The 12,080-nt window shown below is 45.1% G+C and overlaps 1 protein-coding gene across 1 annotated transcript; it reads right to left on the bottom strand.

Annotated features, from left to right (window-relative positions):
* Positions 1-10,909: 10,909 nt before the first annotated feature.
* Positions 10,910-11,851, bottom strand: LOC127670364 (olfactory receptor 1I1). Its single transcript, XM_052164679.1, has one exon. It carries the CDS (start codon positions 11,849-11,851, stop codon positions 10,910-10,912), a length of 942 nt encoding a protein of 313 aa, XP_052020639.1.
* Positions 11,852-12,080: the final 229 nt, after the last annotated feature.

Here is a 12,080-nt window from a genome sequence, read left to right as displayed (position 1 = left end):
CTTTTTTTTGGTTGGGGGGTGGTGTCACCACAATATAAGGAACTGTATTAAAGGGTCGAAACATTGGAAGGTTGAGAACCACCATATTAGCTGGCTCTGTGAGCAGAGGTGCTTCCTGCCAACTCTGAGGGCCTGAACTTGATTCCTGACAACCACATGGTGGAAGGAGAGAACAGCTTCCAACAAGCTGTCCTCTGACTTCCTTATCAGTTCCTGCTCCTGTAAACAACGTCATGAATGCAAACACACATAATAAATAAATAAATAAATAAATAAATGTAATTTTAAGGTGCAAAAAACCCCTTGAAACAAACAAACAAACAAACAAACACCATTCGTGAACAGGACACAATGGTGGCTTTGTATCCCTGTTACCTCGGAGTCAGAAATAAGGCTGAGCCTTGTAGTTCCAGGCTGTTTTTTGTAACATAGTGATGTCTCAAAACAAAATAAAATCAGAAAACAAAACCCAAATCCCTAAGCAAGGCTTGATAGTACACATGTATAAAACAGCACTTGGTAGGGCACGGCAGGAGGGCCTGAAGTTTGTGGTCAGCCTGGGCTACAAAGCTGGGTCCAAATTCAAAGGAAAAAAAACAAAAACCCTTAAAACCAACAAACAAACCCAACTGACCCGATATACATCCCCACCCACAAAATATGCTTCTCAATTTTCTACAGGACCCTCAGCAGGCCCAGTGGTCCTCAACCTGAATCCCTCAAGGGATGTTGAAGTTACAATCTAGGGGTCTCGCTAGAGGCTGAGCCTTTCTTCTTGACAAGGTGCCTTGATGATGCCTGACTCGATGGACACTTTGAATTCAGGCACTACATTTTCTTTCTTTTTTTTTCTTCCAGCATTGGGATTAAGCCCAGGGGTTTGTGCATGCCAAGAAGTATTGGAGAAGCAATAATCTCACTGTCTAACAAAGGATGATTTCTTTTTGCAAAAAAAGAGTTCGCTAGAACCCAAACTGGATTGGCAAACACGCTGGCTAAAATGGCTTTATATCACTGGCATAGATGGCGACTGCATCCAATTGTCCTGATTGGAGCTCAGTTTCACAAGCTGGTGAGATTGGTTAGCTGGTAAAAAAATGAAGGGGAAGGGTTAAGAAATATGGGATCTTTTGGGGTTTACTATCTCTAAGAGAAAAAAAAAGAACTTTCTTACAGGGAAGTGCTTTGTTTCTGAACTGTATCCAAATTCTCTACTTTTTTTTTTTGGTAGAAATTGGTAGACTGTTCTGTGAGGCATTTCCTGGGGGAAACACTAACACATACACACACACACACACACACACACACACACACACACACACACACACACACACACACGAAGATAGAGAACCCACAACAGAACAAAGTAACCCTGCAGCAACTTGGACAACTGAAGAGTTTACTAACAGTAATATAGGTGAGAGGTTACTGCGATAATCAGTGATGACTCAGGGCAGCTGCATCACTGAAAAGTCCACCATTTAATGTGGCCGCAACCTGGGGCTTCCCATGTGATTGCAGGCAGCTGGAGAAGGTTCTGGGCCTTCCTTGAGTGCATCTGGTAAGCATCTCCTCCTCCAGCAGCTGTTCAAGAGTCCATAACCTGGTGCAGGAGTCCTGGTAAACCTTGTACACTTCAGCTTTTCAGTGTTGTGAGATTTGTTTACTTCCAGAGTTTCAGGAGACTCTTGAAGGCAGTGTTTCAGTTCCAAGGAAACGGCTCTACAACACAGCGTCCTAGGGAATCCCAAAGATGAGAGGAGGAAGACCGCCGACCCAAATCGCCACGGCCAAATTAATTAAAACAAGGTTTTTCATTTACGTATATGGGCTGCCTCCCTCTAAGGCAAGGTTTGCGAGGCAGCATTGGATATAAGGAAGACAAAACTGTGGTAGATCAGGAGTATGGGATTTTCAAGTGGGGCATTTGGTGGGCAAAACAGCATGAGTTAGTCCTAATGACCTCCTAAGACAAAGACATGGTTGCAAGATGGCCATAACGAGGTAGTCATAGGTTATCATATAACCTTTTGGAACAAAGGTAGGGTTGCAAGATGGTTACAAGCAGCTTTCTGAAACAAAGGCATGATTACCATCCATATTAGTTAGGGTTCTCTAGAGTCACAGAACTCACGGAATGTATCTCTGTCCCTTCCAATATATACATGTTATACATAGAGGATATCTAGAATATATTGAATATATATAAAATATATACATAGATGGAATATTGGAATGACTTGCAGGCTGCAGGCCAAATAACCCGCTAGTTGTGAATGGAAGCTCAAGGATCAAGTAGCTGCTCGGTCCCACAAGGCTGGTGCCTCAGCTGCTCTTCTGTATAAGCTGGAATCCTGAAGAAATAGGATGCCAGTGAAGGAATCCTATTTGCCAAGGGGAGGCCAGGCAGGTGACGAATGGAGGATCCTTATATAGGCCTCCAGCAGAAGGGCTGGCAGGATTAAAGGTGTGCCCCGAGCTCTATGCTAAAGGCACATGCCCTCCCACCTCAAGATCCAAAACAGAAGAAGCCCGTGTCTTCCAGCCTCAAGATCCGGACCCCTGTGTGCCCTCCATTTCTAGACTGTAGTTCATTCGAGATATAGTCAAGTTGACGCCTGAGAATGGCCATTATATACCATCCCTGGAACAAACAATATAGAACTATGTGTGATTTAGGCTAAAGGCGGGGCTGTGACCCAATCCTTGAGAAACAGAGGTTTAATCATAAACAGGAGCGAGCCTAGCTTGTCTTTACGGTAAGTAAGATGGAGGACGGCTCGTGCTTCAGTCCCTAGGAAACATTTCAGACTTGAAGATCTCTGAGACGGCTCAGATTTGCCCCAGAGGGCTGAAGGAGATCATGTATAAACAAACAGGTGTGGTTATGTTTGGGTGAAACTCTGTGGTTTCAGAATTAATTAGAATTGTATATCATTGGGGGAAGAAATATTCTTGTTTCGATTTTTTTCCTCACGATGAAAACAAAGCAAAGCAAAGCAAAAACAAAATATAAGGAACCAGGACTCAGGGTGGTGGAACATGCCCGTTACCACAGCCCTGAAGAGGCAGAAGCAGGAAGATTTCAAGTTTGAGATCTGCCTAGTCTATATAGTGAGATGGTTCTTTTTTTTTTAAAGCCAGTTTTCAATTTAATTCAAAGAAAATTACATGCGAATTGCTCTTAGTCATTACAAATTCCACATGATTTATGATTCAGTTCTTAGTAAGTTATTTCTTTGAAACAGCATACAGTTTTAATGCTAACCTGTAGGGTCAGGGAATAAGTCTCTATGCGCTATCCAGGCCATGTATCCTGGACATCATTACAGAAATGGTTTATAGTTGTTTTTCTGTATCCGTGGGTTCTGCATCAGCCAAGTTGACCCTGCAAAGGAAGATGAGAATAAAGTAGCATCTGTATTGAACACAGCAGACTGAACCTTGTCACTAGTCTTTAACAATAGAAATTGTGCCTGTGACACTTTCATTGTATAGGTATCATTTTTTAAATTAAATATATTTTTATTGGCTATTTGAGACATTTGTACGAGCATTCAATGTGTTCTGAGCAGTCACGCCTCCCCACACCAATGCTGTTCCTTTCCTCTGCTCCAATCCTATTCTAAATCCATGCCCTCTTTCTTTTTTTAATCTTTTTTTCTTTCTTTTATTGAATATTGTCTGTCTTTCTCTCTCTCTCTTTCCTTCTTTCTTTCTCTCTTTCCTTCTTTCTTTCTTTCTTTCTTTCTTTCTCCTTTCTTTCTCTTTCTTCCTTCTTTCTTTCCTTCTTTCTTTCCTTCCTTCTTTCCTTCCTTCTTTCTTTCTTTCTTTCTTTCTTTCTTTCTTTCTTTCTTTCTTTCTTTCTTTCTTTCTTTCTTTCTTTCTTTCTTTCTTTCTTTCTTTCTTTCTTTCTTTCTTTCTTTCTTTCTTTCTTTCTTTCTTTCTTTCTTTCTTTCTTTCTTTCTTTCTTCGAGACAGGGTTTCTGTGTAGCTCTGGCTGTCCTGAACTCACTCTGTAGACCAGGCTGGCCTCGAACTCAGAAATCTACCTGCCTCTGCCTCCCATGTGCTGGGATTCAAAGGCGTGCACCACCACTGCCCGGCTCAAGGATATTTTCTTTTTAAAAACCAAAAAAAAAAAAAAAAAAAAAAACCAAAAAAACCCCAAAAAACCAAAAATCAAACCAAAACAAAACCCCAAACCCCACCCCCACCCCCCCCAAAAAAAACAGGGTCTGGAGAGGCAACTTAGAGGTTAAAAGTACTTGGTGCTCTTGCAAAAGGCCCAGGTTCCAGGTTCATCTTCTACATGGTGATTTATAACTCCAGGGCCTGGGGTTGGAGCACCCTCTTTTGGCTGCTGTAGATACTGCATGTAGTGCATTTACATGCTGGCAAAACATTTGTACAAATAAAAATCTTTTAAAAAAAGAAAAGAAAAGAAAAGAAAAGAAAGAAAATCCCAGGCAGGCCTTTAATTTTAGCACCTGGGAGGCAGAGTCAAGCAGATCTCTGTGAGTTCAAGGCCAGCCTGGCCTACATAGCAAGTTCCAGGGTGACCAGGGCTATATAGTGAGAGCCTATCTTTAAAAGAAAATAAATAAGTAAACAAATATAAAATATAATAAATAAATAAATATTAAAATTATCTTCCTGAGAAGAATAAAGCTTAAAAACAAACAAACACCCCCCTGGCAATGGGCGAGAGACACCTTGGTGGTGGTGGTGTTCTTAGTCGAGGGTGGAGCAGACGGCCGTCCTTTATTTGTCAGAACTTGATGCCTGGCTTGGTGTCCAAGGCTGTCTCCTACCTAGAACTCATAAAGATAAAATCAAACCAAGTCTAGGTAGCACAGCACAGGAGGAGGAAGACAGAGAGACCTACGGCCGCCATGCTGCCCATAGACCTGCCCTCCCGGCATGTAGCATAGGTGGGCCATAGACACCTGTTTGCCGCCACACCACATAGCAGGAATGGAGGATGTCACCCAGGGGGCGCGACCAAATGTGTGAGTCTGTGGTGGTGAGATGGGAGAGCAGGAGAAGTGGGGCGGCTATGAAGAGAGCAGGGACTGGAGACTCAAGCATGGAGGGGAGGAGCCTGCGATAGGTGGCCACGCCCCTTACTGGGGGCGGGGCATGGTGAGGTTTTTTTTTTTTAATTTTTTTTATTCGATATAATTTATTTACATTTCAAATGATTTCCCCTTTTCTAGCCCCCCCACTCCCCGAAAGTCCCGTAAGCCCCCTTCTCTTCCCCTGTCCTCCCATCCACCCCTTCCCACTTCCCCGTTCTGGTTTTGCTGAATACTGTTTCACTGAGTCTTTCCAGAACCAGGGGCCACTCCTCCTTTCTTCTTGTACCTCATTTGATGTGTGGATTATGTTTTGGGTATTCCAGTTTTCTAGGTTAATATCCACTTATTAGTGAGTGCATACCATGATTCACCTTTTGAGTCTGGGTTACCTCACTGAGTATGATATTCTCTAGCTCCATCCATTTGCCTAAGAATTTCATGAATTCGTTGTTTCTAATGGCTGAATAGTACTCCATTGTGTAGATATACCACATTTTTTGCATCCACTCTTCTGTTGAGGGATACCTGGGTTCTTTCCAGCATCTGGCAATTATAAATAGGGCTGCTATGAACATAGTAGAACATGTATCCTTATTACATGGTGGGGAGTCTTCTGGGTATAACCCAAGCTGCCATTGAGGGCCCTGTCTGAGTTGTGGCTACAGGCTGGCAGGAGTTGGTGTCGATATCAATGGCCTCATACTGCCACCTGTCGCTGTCCCTGGTCAGAGAAGCCACAGGGGACCATGTGGACGACTAGGGGCTGTGAATATAAACTGTCCCTGCCCCTCACCTGAGCGGTACAGTAGAGCTGGCCCTGGTAACAGGGGCAAGGGTGAGTGTGAGAGCACTGGAGAGCTGACCCTGCCACTCGTGTGCAATCAATGCAAGGCACAGACAGGTCAAAGCAGGTTAGCAGGACAGCGAAAAGGCAGATATACCTAGGACAGTGTGGGGTTGGCAGTCAACATCTTACTTGCCTGCAGGCATCTTTATAAATAGCCAGAAGAACCCCAGCCCGGGTTTGGTTTGGATAAGAGATGGAGCGTAAGTACTGGCTGAGAGCCTTGAGGCGTATATATGGAAGCCAGGTTTCCATGGAAGGCAAGGCACTGTTTATATGAAGAGGGCAAAAACAGGTCTGTGTCCTGCATAATGGGTCTCTGAGAGCTGGTGCAAGCCTTCCCCCCCCCCCTTTTTAAAATTGAGTATCTTCTTCATTTACATTGCCAATGGTAAAACCTTTCCCAATTTCCCCCTCCCCAAAACCCCCCTCCCCAACGATTCCCTACCCCTCCTCCCACCCCCTGCCTCCATGTATATGCCCCTCTACCTGACACACTCCCAGCCCCCCAACTTTCTCCCCCCATCTCTTTCCCTTTGTTGTGACCTCTATTGAGCCTTTACCTAACCAAAGACCACTCCTCCCACTGATGCCCAACAAGGCATTCCTCTGCCACAATTTTGGCTGGGATCATATATACCCCTTGGTTGATGGTTCAGTCCCTTTGAGTCTTGGGGTGTCTGGGTGTCTGAAGTCATTGTTCTTCCCATGGGGCTATAAACCCCTTCAGCTCCTCTCGACCACCCTCCAGATCCTCCATTGGGGACCCCAAGCTCAGTCCAACAGTTGGTTGGTGCAAGCCTTCTGAGAAGACCTGGGGTGGAGCCTGATTGATTGCGTCTCCTGTTGTATCAAAAGAGGGAGAACCCAAATGTTAGCTCCTCATGAGAGTGGAAGTAGAGCTTAACAATCCATCCAAACCTTGGGAGTGTGGTACGGACTATAACCCTAGCACCTAGGCAGTAGAGATAGGGGAATTTGGAGTTCAAAGCCAGTCTTGTGTACGGCGAGCGTGAGGCCAGCCCGATTGACATGAAGCAGTGTCTTAACATCAAAAGAGTTAAGCTTGGCCCCTGCTGGGGAAGCCAGGAGTACTCTGCAGACCTCCTAAGATTTCCCTCTAGCAAAGCTTGTCCTGCGGCCCAGGTGGAGTGGTTTTTTTTTTTTTTTTTTCTTCCTTTTCCAAGTGTGCATTTTCTAGGGCAAAGTTTATCAACATTTTGCCTTCTTTGAAGTCTGGGACGTTGCTCTCTGACACACTGATCTATGGTCAGTACATGTCAGCGTGATTGGAGATGAGTGCTTAGACATAACACCCAACGGAGAGGAGGGCCAGAGGTGAGCAAGTTGGATACATTGGCCACTTGATTTCCCACGATGTCAGGCGCAGAGCCACATCATCAGAGGCATGGCAGTTGAGTTCTTTCCTGAAGCAATGATACTGCCCGTCTAAACCATGACTGGCCAACTGTGCAGCCAACCATGAACTGCATTGGCGAACTCTGGGTGATCATCCTTAGAGAGCACATGCCCGTATGTGTTTGAGTATGCCTTACTGTCTATACGTTTTAGTAGATGACCCCACACCCATGGTTTCAGGAATTATCTTCTGAGTGCTTCTCTGTCTCAAAATCCCTTTATTGAACCTCCACGGGGCTTTATTGCAAAAGGATTGTTTCCCTGCTGTGGGCTCAAGCCTTCTGGAATGGACCTTGGACGTAAGGATGGTGTGGAGCCACCTGTCTAGGATGGCTTCCCCACTCTCCTATGGAAGACCACGTGGCAACTCTCATTCCCTGCCCACTCCAAGGTCAGGCCCAGTTTGCTGCCACCTTGGACTCCTGACCCTCAGAGCACTCTTTAAAAGTTGACAGGTAGGCTGGGCATCTCTGCTGTTACATCAATACTGACTAAATTCTGACATATACACATGGAAATTAAATCCTGATGATGTAAAGGGCAGAATACCTATGGGTTTTCCCAGTCCTCTGTGCTTTGTGTCTTGACTCAAAATCAGGCACCTTGATCCTACTAATTGGAGGCAGATTTTTCTCAGCAGATGTGACTCCAAATTGGGTACTTAGCGATTATGAGACTGATACACACTGGTCAACCTATCAAGTGTTCTCTATCAAGCTGCTTTGACTAAGATGAAAAGTCTCAGCGGAATGGTGCCACCTCCCGTATGCCGTCTGGATTTCTTTTTGTCCACCTGCGGGAACTAATACTCTCCTGCACATGTCTTTGAGCAATAAAAGCTTATTTAACAATAACAATAAAAGGGGTGAGGTCCTAATTTTGGATCCCCAGTATGCAAGCAAAAGCTGAGCGCTGAGCTTTGGTGTTGCTCTGCATTGTAATGCTCAGTGCAGTTCCCCAAGATCTGGAGTCTTCACGGAGACTCGTGACACCTGCCCCAAGTTATTTCTGATGCCAACAGTCAAATAGCTGGGCAGAAGAGATGCAGGCAGGGTTTAGGATTCCTGGGCTTGAGGGTCAGAGGAGAACCACAGAAAGGAAGAAGGTGAAGGAGAGAGAAGCCACCATGGGTGAAAACATGGTCCCGAAGGCTGGCCAACCGGAGTTAAGAGCAGCTCAGATGAAGCATAGCAAGTTATATCTTGGAGTTATCGATAGGAAAGCAGATTCTAATCGCACAGAGGGTAGATATTTTCCCAGGTCTTGTGCTGTTTAAGGCTTACCGTAAATATAAAGGTGTGTCTTTTATCTGGGAACTAAATGAACAAGGTGGGGGGGGGTAGAAACCCTGGAATGGGATTAAAATTTTCTACAATAGCTGGGCATGGTGCTGAACCTGTAGCACTAGCACTGGGGTGGGGTGGGGGCAGCAGAGGGAGAGAAGGGAGACTCATTCCTGGAGCTTGCTGGCCAGCGAATGTGGACAAGTGGTAAGTTCCAGCTCAAGGGAGAGGCCCTGAAATGAAAAATAAAGTAGAGAGACAGAGAGAAAGATACATTTTTTTGACCTCTTCCCTTTATATGCACAGGGGCACACATGGATGTATACACAACAATATATATATGTAAAACACATACATACACACACACCACCACCATCACCAACCAAAACAACCAAACAGACAAAATGAGAGTGGAGTATGATGGTCCATGCCTGTAGTCCTAGCACCCAGGCAGCAGAGGAAGAAGGATCGGGAGTTGGAGGCTAGTTTGTGTCAAGAATAGACACAAGATATTGGAGAGATGGCTCAAACGTTAGGAGTGCTTTCTGCCCTTGCAGAGGATCTGAGTTCGGTTCCCAGCACTTACCTTATTAGATGACTTGTAAGCATCTGTACCTCTAGCGCCAGGGAAACCAGCACCCTCGTCTGGACTGCAGGCATTACATCCCTGCCACCATATACATAATTAAAAATAAATCTTTGCCATTGTTGTTATTGTTGTTTGAGATAGGGTCTGAATATGTAGCTCCTGGAACTTGCTATGTAAACAAGCTGGATTTGCATTCACAGAAATCTGCCTGCTTCTGCCATCCGAGTGCTAGTTAAGGGTGTGTACCACTGATGCCTTGCAAAAAAATAAAATAAATCTTTTTTTTTTTTTTTTGGTTTTTTTTTCAAGACAGGGTTTCTCTGTGTAGCCCTTGGCTGTCCTGGAACTCACTCTGTAGACCAGGCTGGCCTCGAACTCAGAAATCTGCCTGCTTCTGCCTCCCAAGTGCTGGGATTAAAGGCATGTGCCACCATTACCCAGCTAAAATAAATCTTAAACAAAACCTAAAATAACAGACATAAAACCAAAGTAAACACAGAAATGTAAAAGTCACCCCCAGCTTGCCAGCTATACACAGCCAGGCTGTGGACTGGATTTACCTTGTGAGCTGCCACTTGAAGTCCCTGCTCTATACTACTTTTAGAGCAAAACTGTGTCCTTGTCAAGACTAGGGGTCCAGGGTTTTGGTCTCAATTATAAAAATAGCAGCTCCAACTATCAAATCTCAGTTTCCCTAGCAGCAAGGGCAATCTTGCAGGATAATGTGATAACTTGCTTGGCATGGTGGTTTGCACCTTTAACCTTAGCTCTTGGCAGGCAGAGGCAGCCAGATTTCTATGACTTCAAGCCCAGCCTATTGAACATAGTGTATTTAAGTCCAGCCAGTGCTACATAGAGAGACACACTGTCTCAAAACAATCAAACAATAGATGTAACGACTGGCAGATATAGTGGGCTTTGTACTTAGCTGATGGTGAATCCTAGCTTTCACCATAGTCTTTCCTTGTTTGTTTTTATGTGGATACCCAGCAAGCATATTGGTGAAAATAATTCTAAGTAATGTATTCTTTTATCAATAATACATCCTGATTGAAATTTTTGTTCACTCCATTCCTTCCCCTTTGCTCTCTCCCATTCCTCCTTAGCTTTCTTTAGAGAGGAGCGGATGTCCCAGGGATATCAACCAAACATGGCATAACGAGATACAGTAAGACTAGGGACAGACCCTCATCTCAGGGTGGGTGAGGAGGGGGAAAGCAGTCCCAAGAGCAGGCAAAAGAATTTCTAATCCTTTATGCATTTTTCTGGATACAGGAAGGGTCATGAACCTAACATATTTAGACATGGTCTTTGCAAGTCATTCATTCTTCCCAAATGAACCATAGAGGTTTTCTATGATTGCCACAACCCCCCCTCGCAAAACCCCACAAAACAAAACAAAAAGAAACAAAACAAACCATAAACTTCCCCATCCAGGCGGTGTGCCCTGTCACCCCAGCACTCAGGAGGCTGAGACACGGAACTCGGGTCCTCCGTACGACCACCAAGTGCTTACAGAAATCATCCATTTCTTTTTGACACATTTACCACATTCTACTGTAAAGTTTTATTAGGTGTCTCTATGCCTTGCTAGACTTTGTACAACTTGAGGACAGGGTTGGGGTTCATCTCTGTATCTCAAGCACCTAGTAGCAGTCCTAAAAATCAGTGGCCACCCAGTTACTGTTCTGCACTAGGACTGGAATGAGATTGCTTTGCTGCCAAGCTTCCTCAAGGCTGTCTTCATGTCCTTGTTCCTTAGGCTGTAGATAAAGGGGTTCAGTGTAGGGATAACCACCCCAAACATTAAGGCAGCTGCCTTGTCTTTCTGGGAGGAGCTAGGGGATGCCGGCAGTAAGTATCCGGTAAAGATGGTCCCGTAGAACAGTGACACCACAGTGAGGTGTGAGCCACAAGTAGAGAAGGCTTTCCACTTGCCCTGAGCAGAAGGGATCCGGAAGACTGCCCTGAAAATGCAGACATAGGAGACGAGGATGCAGGACAGTGGGCTGAGGCCCATGACGATGCCAAAAGCAAAGATCACCAGCTCATTGGTGTGCGTGTCCGAGCAGGAGAGTCTCAGGAGGGGCATAAGGTCACAGAAGAAGTGAGGGATTTCTGATCTTGCACAGAAGGTCAGTCGGGCCATGAGACAAGTGTGTACCAAGGACTGGAGATTAGTAATAACCCATGTCCCCCCCACCAGTAATGCACAGACACGTGGGCACATGAGCACCGAGTATCGGAGTGGGTAGGCAATGGCCACCAGCCGGTCAATGGCCATCACTGCTAGGAGGAAGCTGTCTATAGTCCCAAAGAGGTGAAAGGCATACATTTGGACAAGACAACCTGTGAAAGGGATAGCTCTGCTCTGGGTCTGGATGTTCACTAGCATCTTGGGAACCGTAGTGGAGCAAAAGAAGATGTCAACCAGGGACAGGTTGCAGAGGAAGAAGTACATGGGTGTGTGCAGGTGAGAGTCTGATATGATGGCCACCATGATGAGCAGGTTTCCAAAGACGGTGACCAGATACATGGACAGGAACAGTCCGAAGAGGATGGTCTGTATGTCTGGATCCTCGGAGAGTCCCTCAAGATGGAATTCCAAGACTGTTGTTTGGTTTTCTGATGCCATAGAAGAGTTTGTGTCTACTGAAACAGAAAGAGGTGCAACCAACATAGAGCTGGTGTCAGAGATGGGGCTCTAGCCCTGTAGAAGCCTTTAAGATGATGTGTAAACCCATTGACTCCTTTGAATACATTTCTTTAAGCTACATCCGGTGGTTTTTGTATTCTCAAGCTATCTACATCTGATTAGAAAATTTCTAACTTTGGTACCTGTTCAACTTGGATGTTGACCTTTG

The sequence above is a fragment of the Apodemus sylvaticus genome, chromosome 20, assembly GCF_947179515.1.
Source record: "Apodemus sylvaticus chromosome 20, mApoSyl1.1, whole genome shotgun sequence".
Classification (NCBI taxonomy): domain Eukaryota; kingdom Metazoa; phylum Chordata; class Mammalia; order Rodentia; family Muridae; genus Apodemus; species Apodemus sylvaticus.
This window is presented reverse-complemented; position numbering and strand designations above follow the sequence as displayed.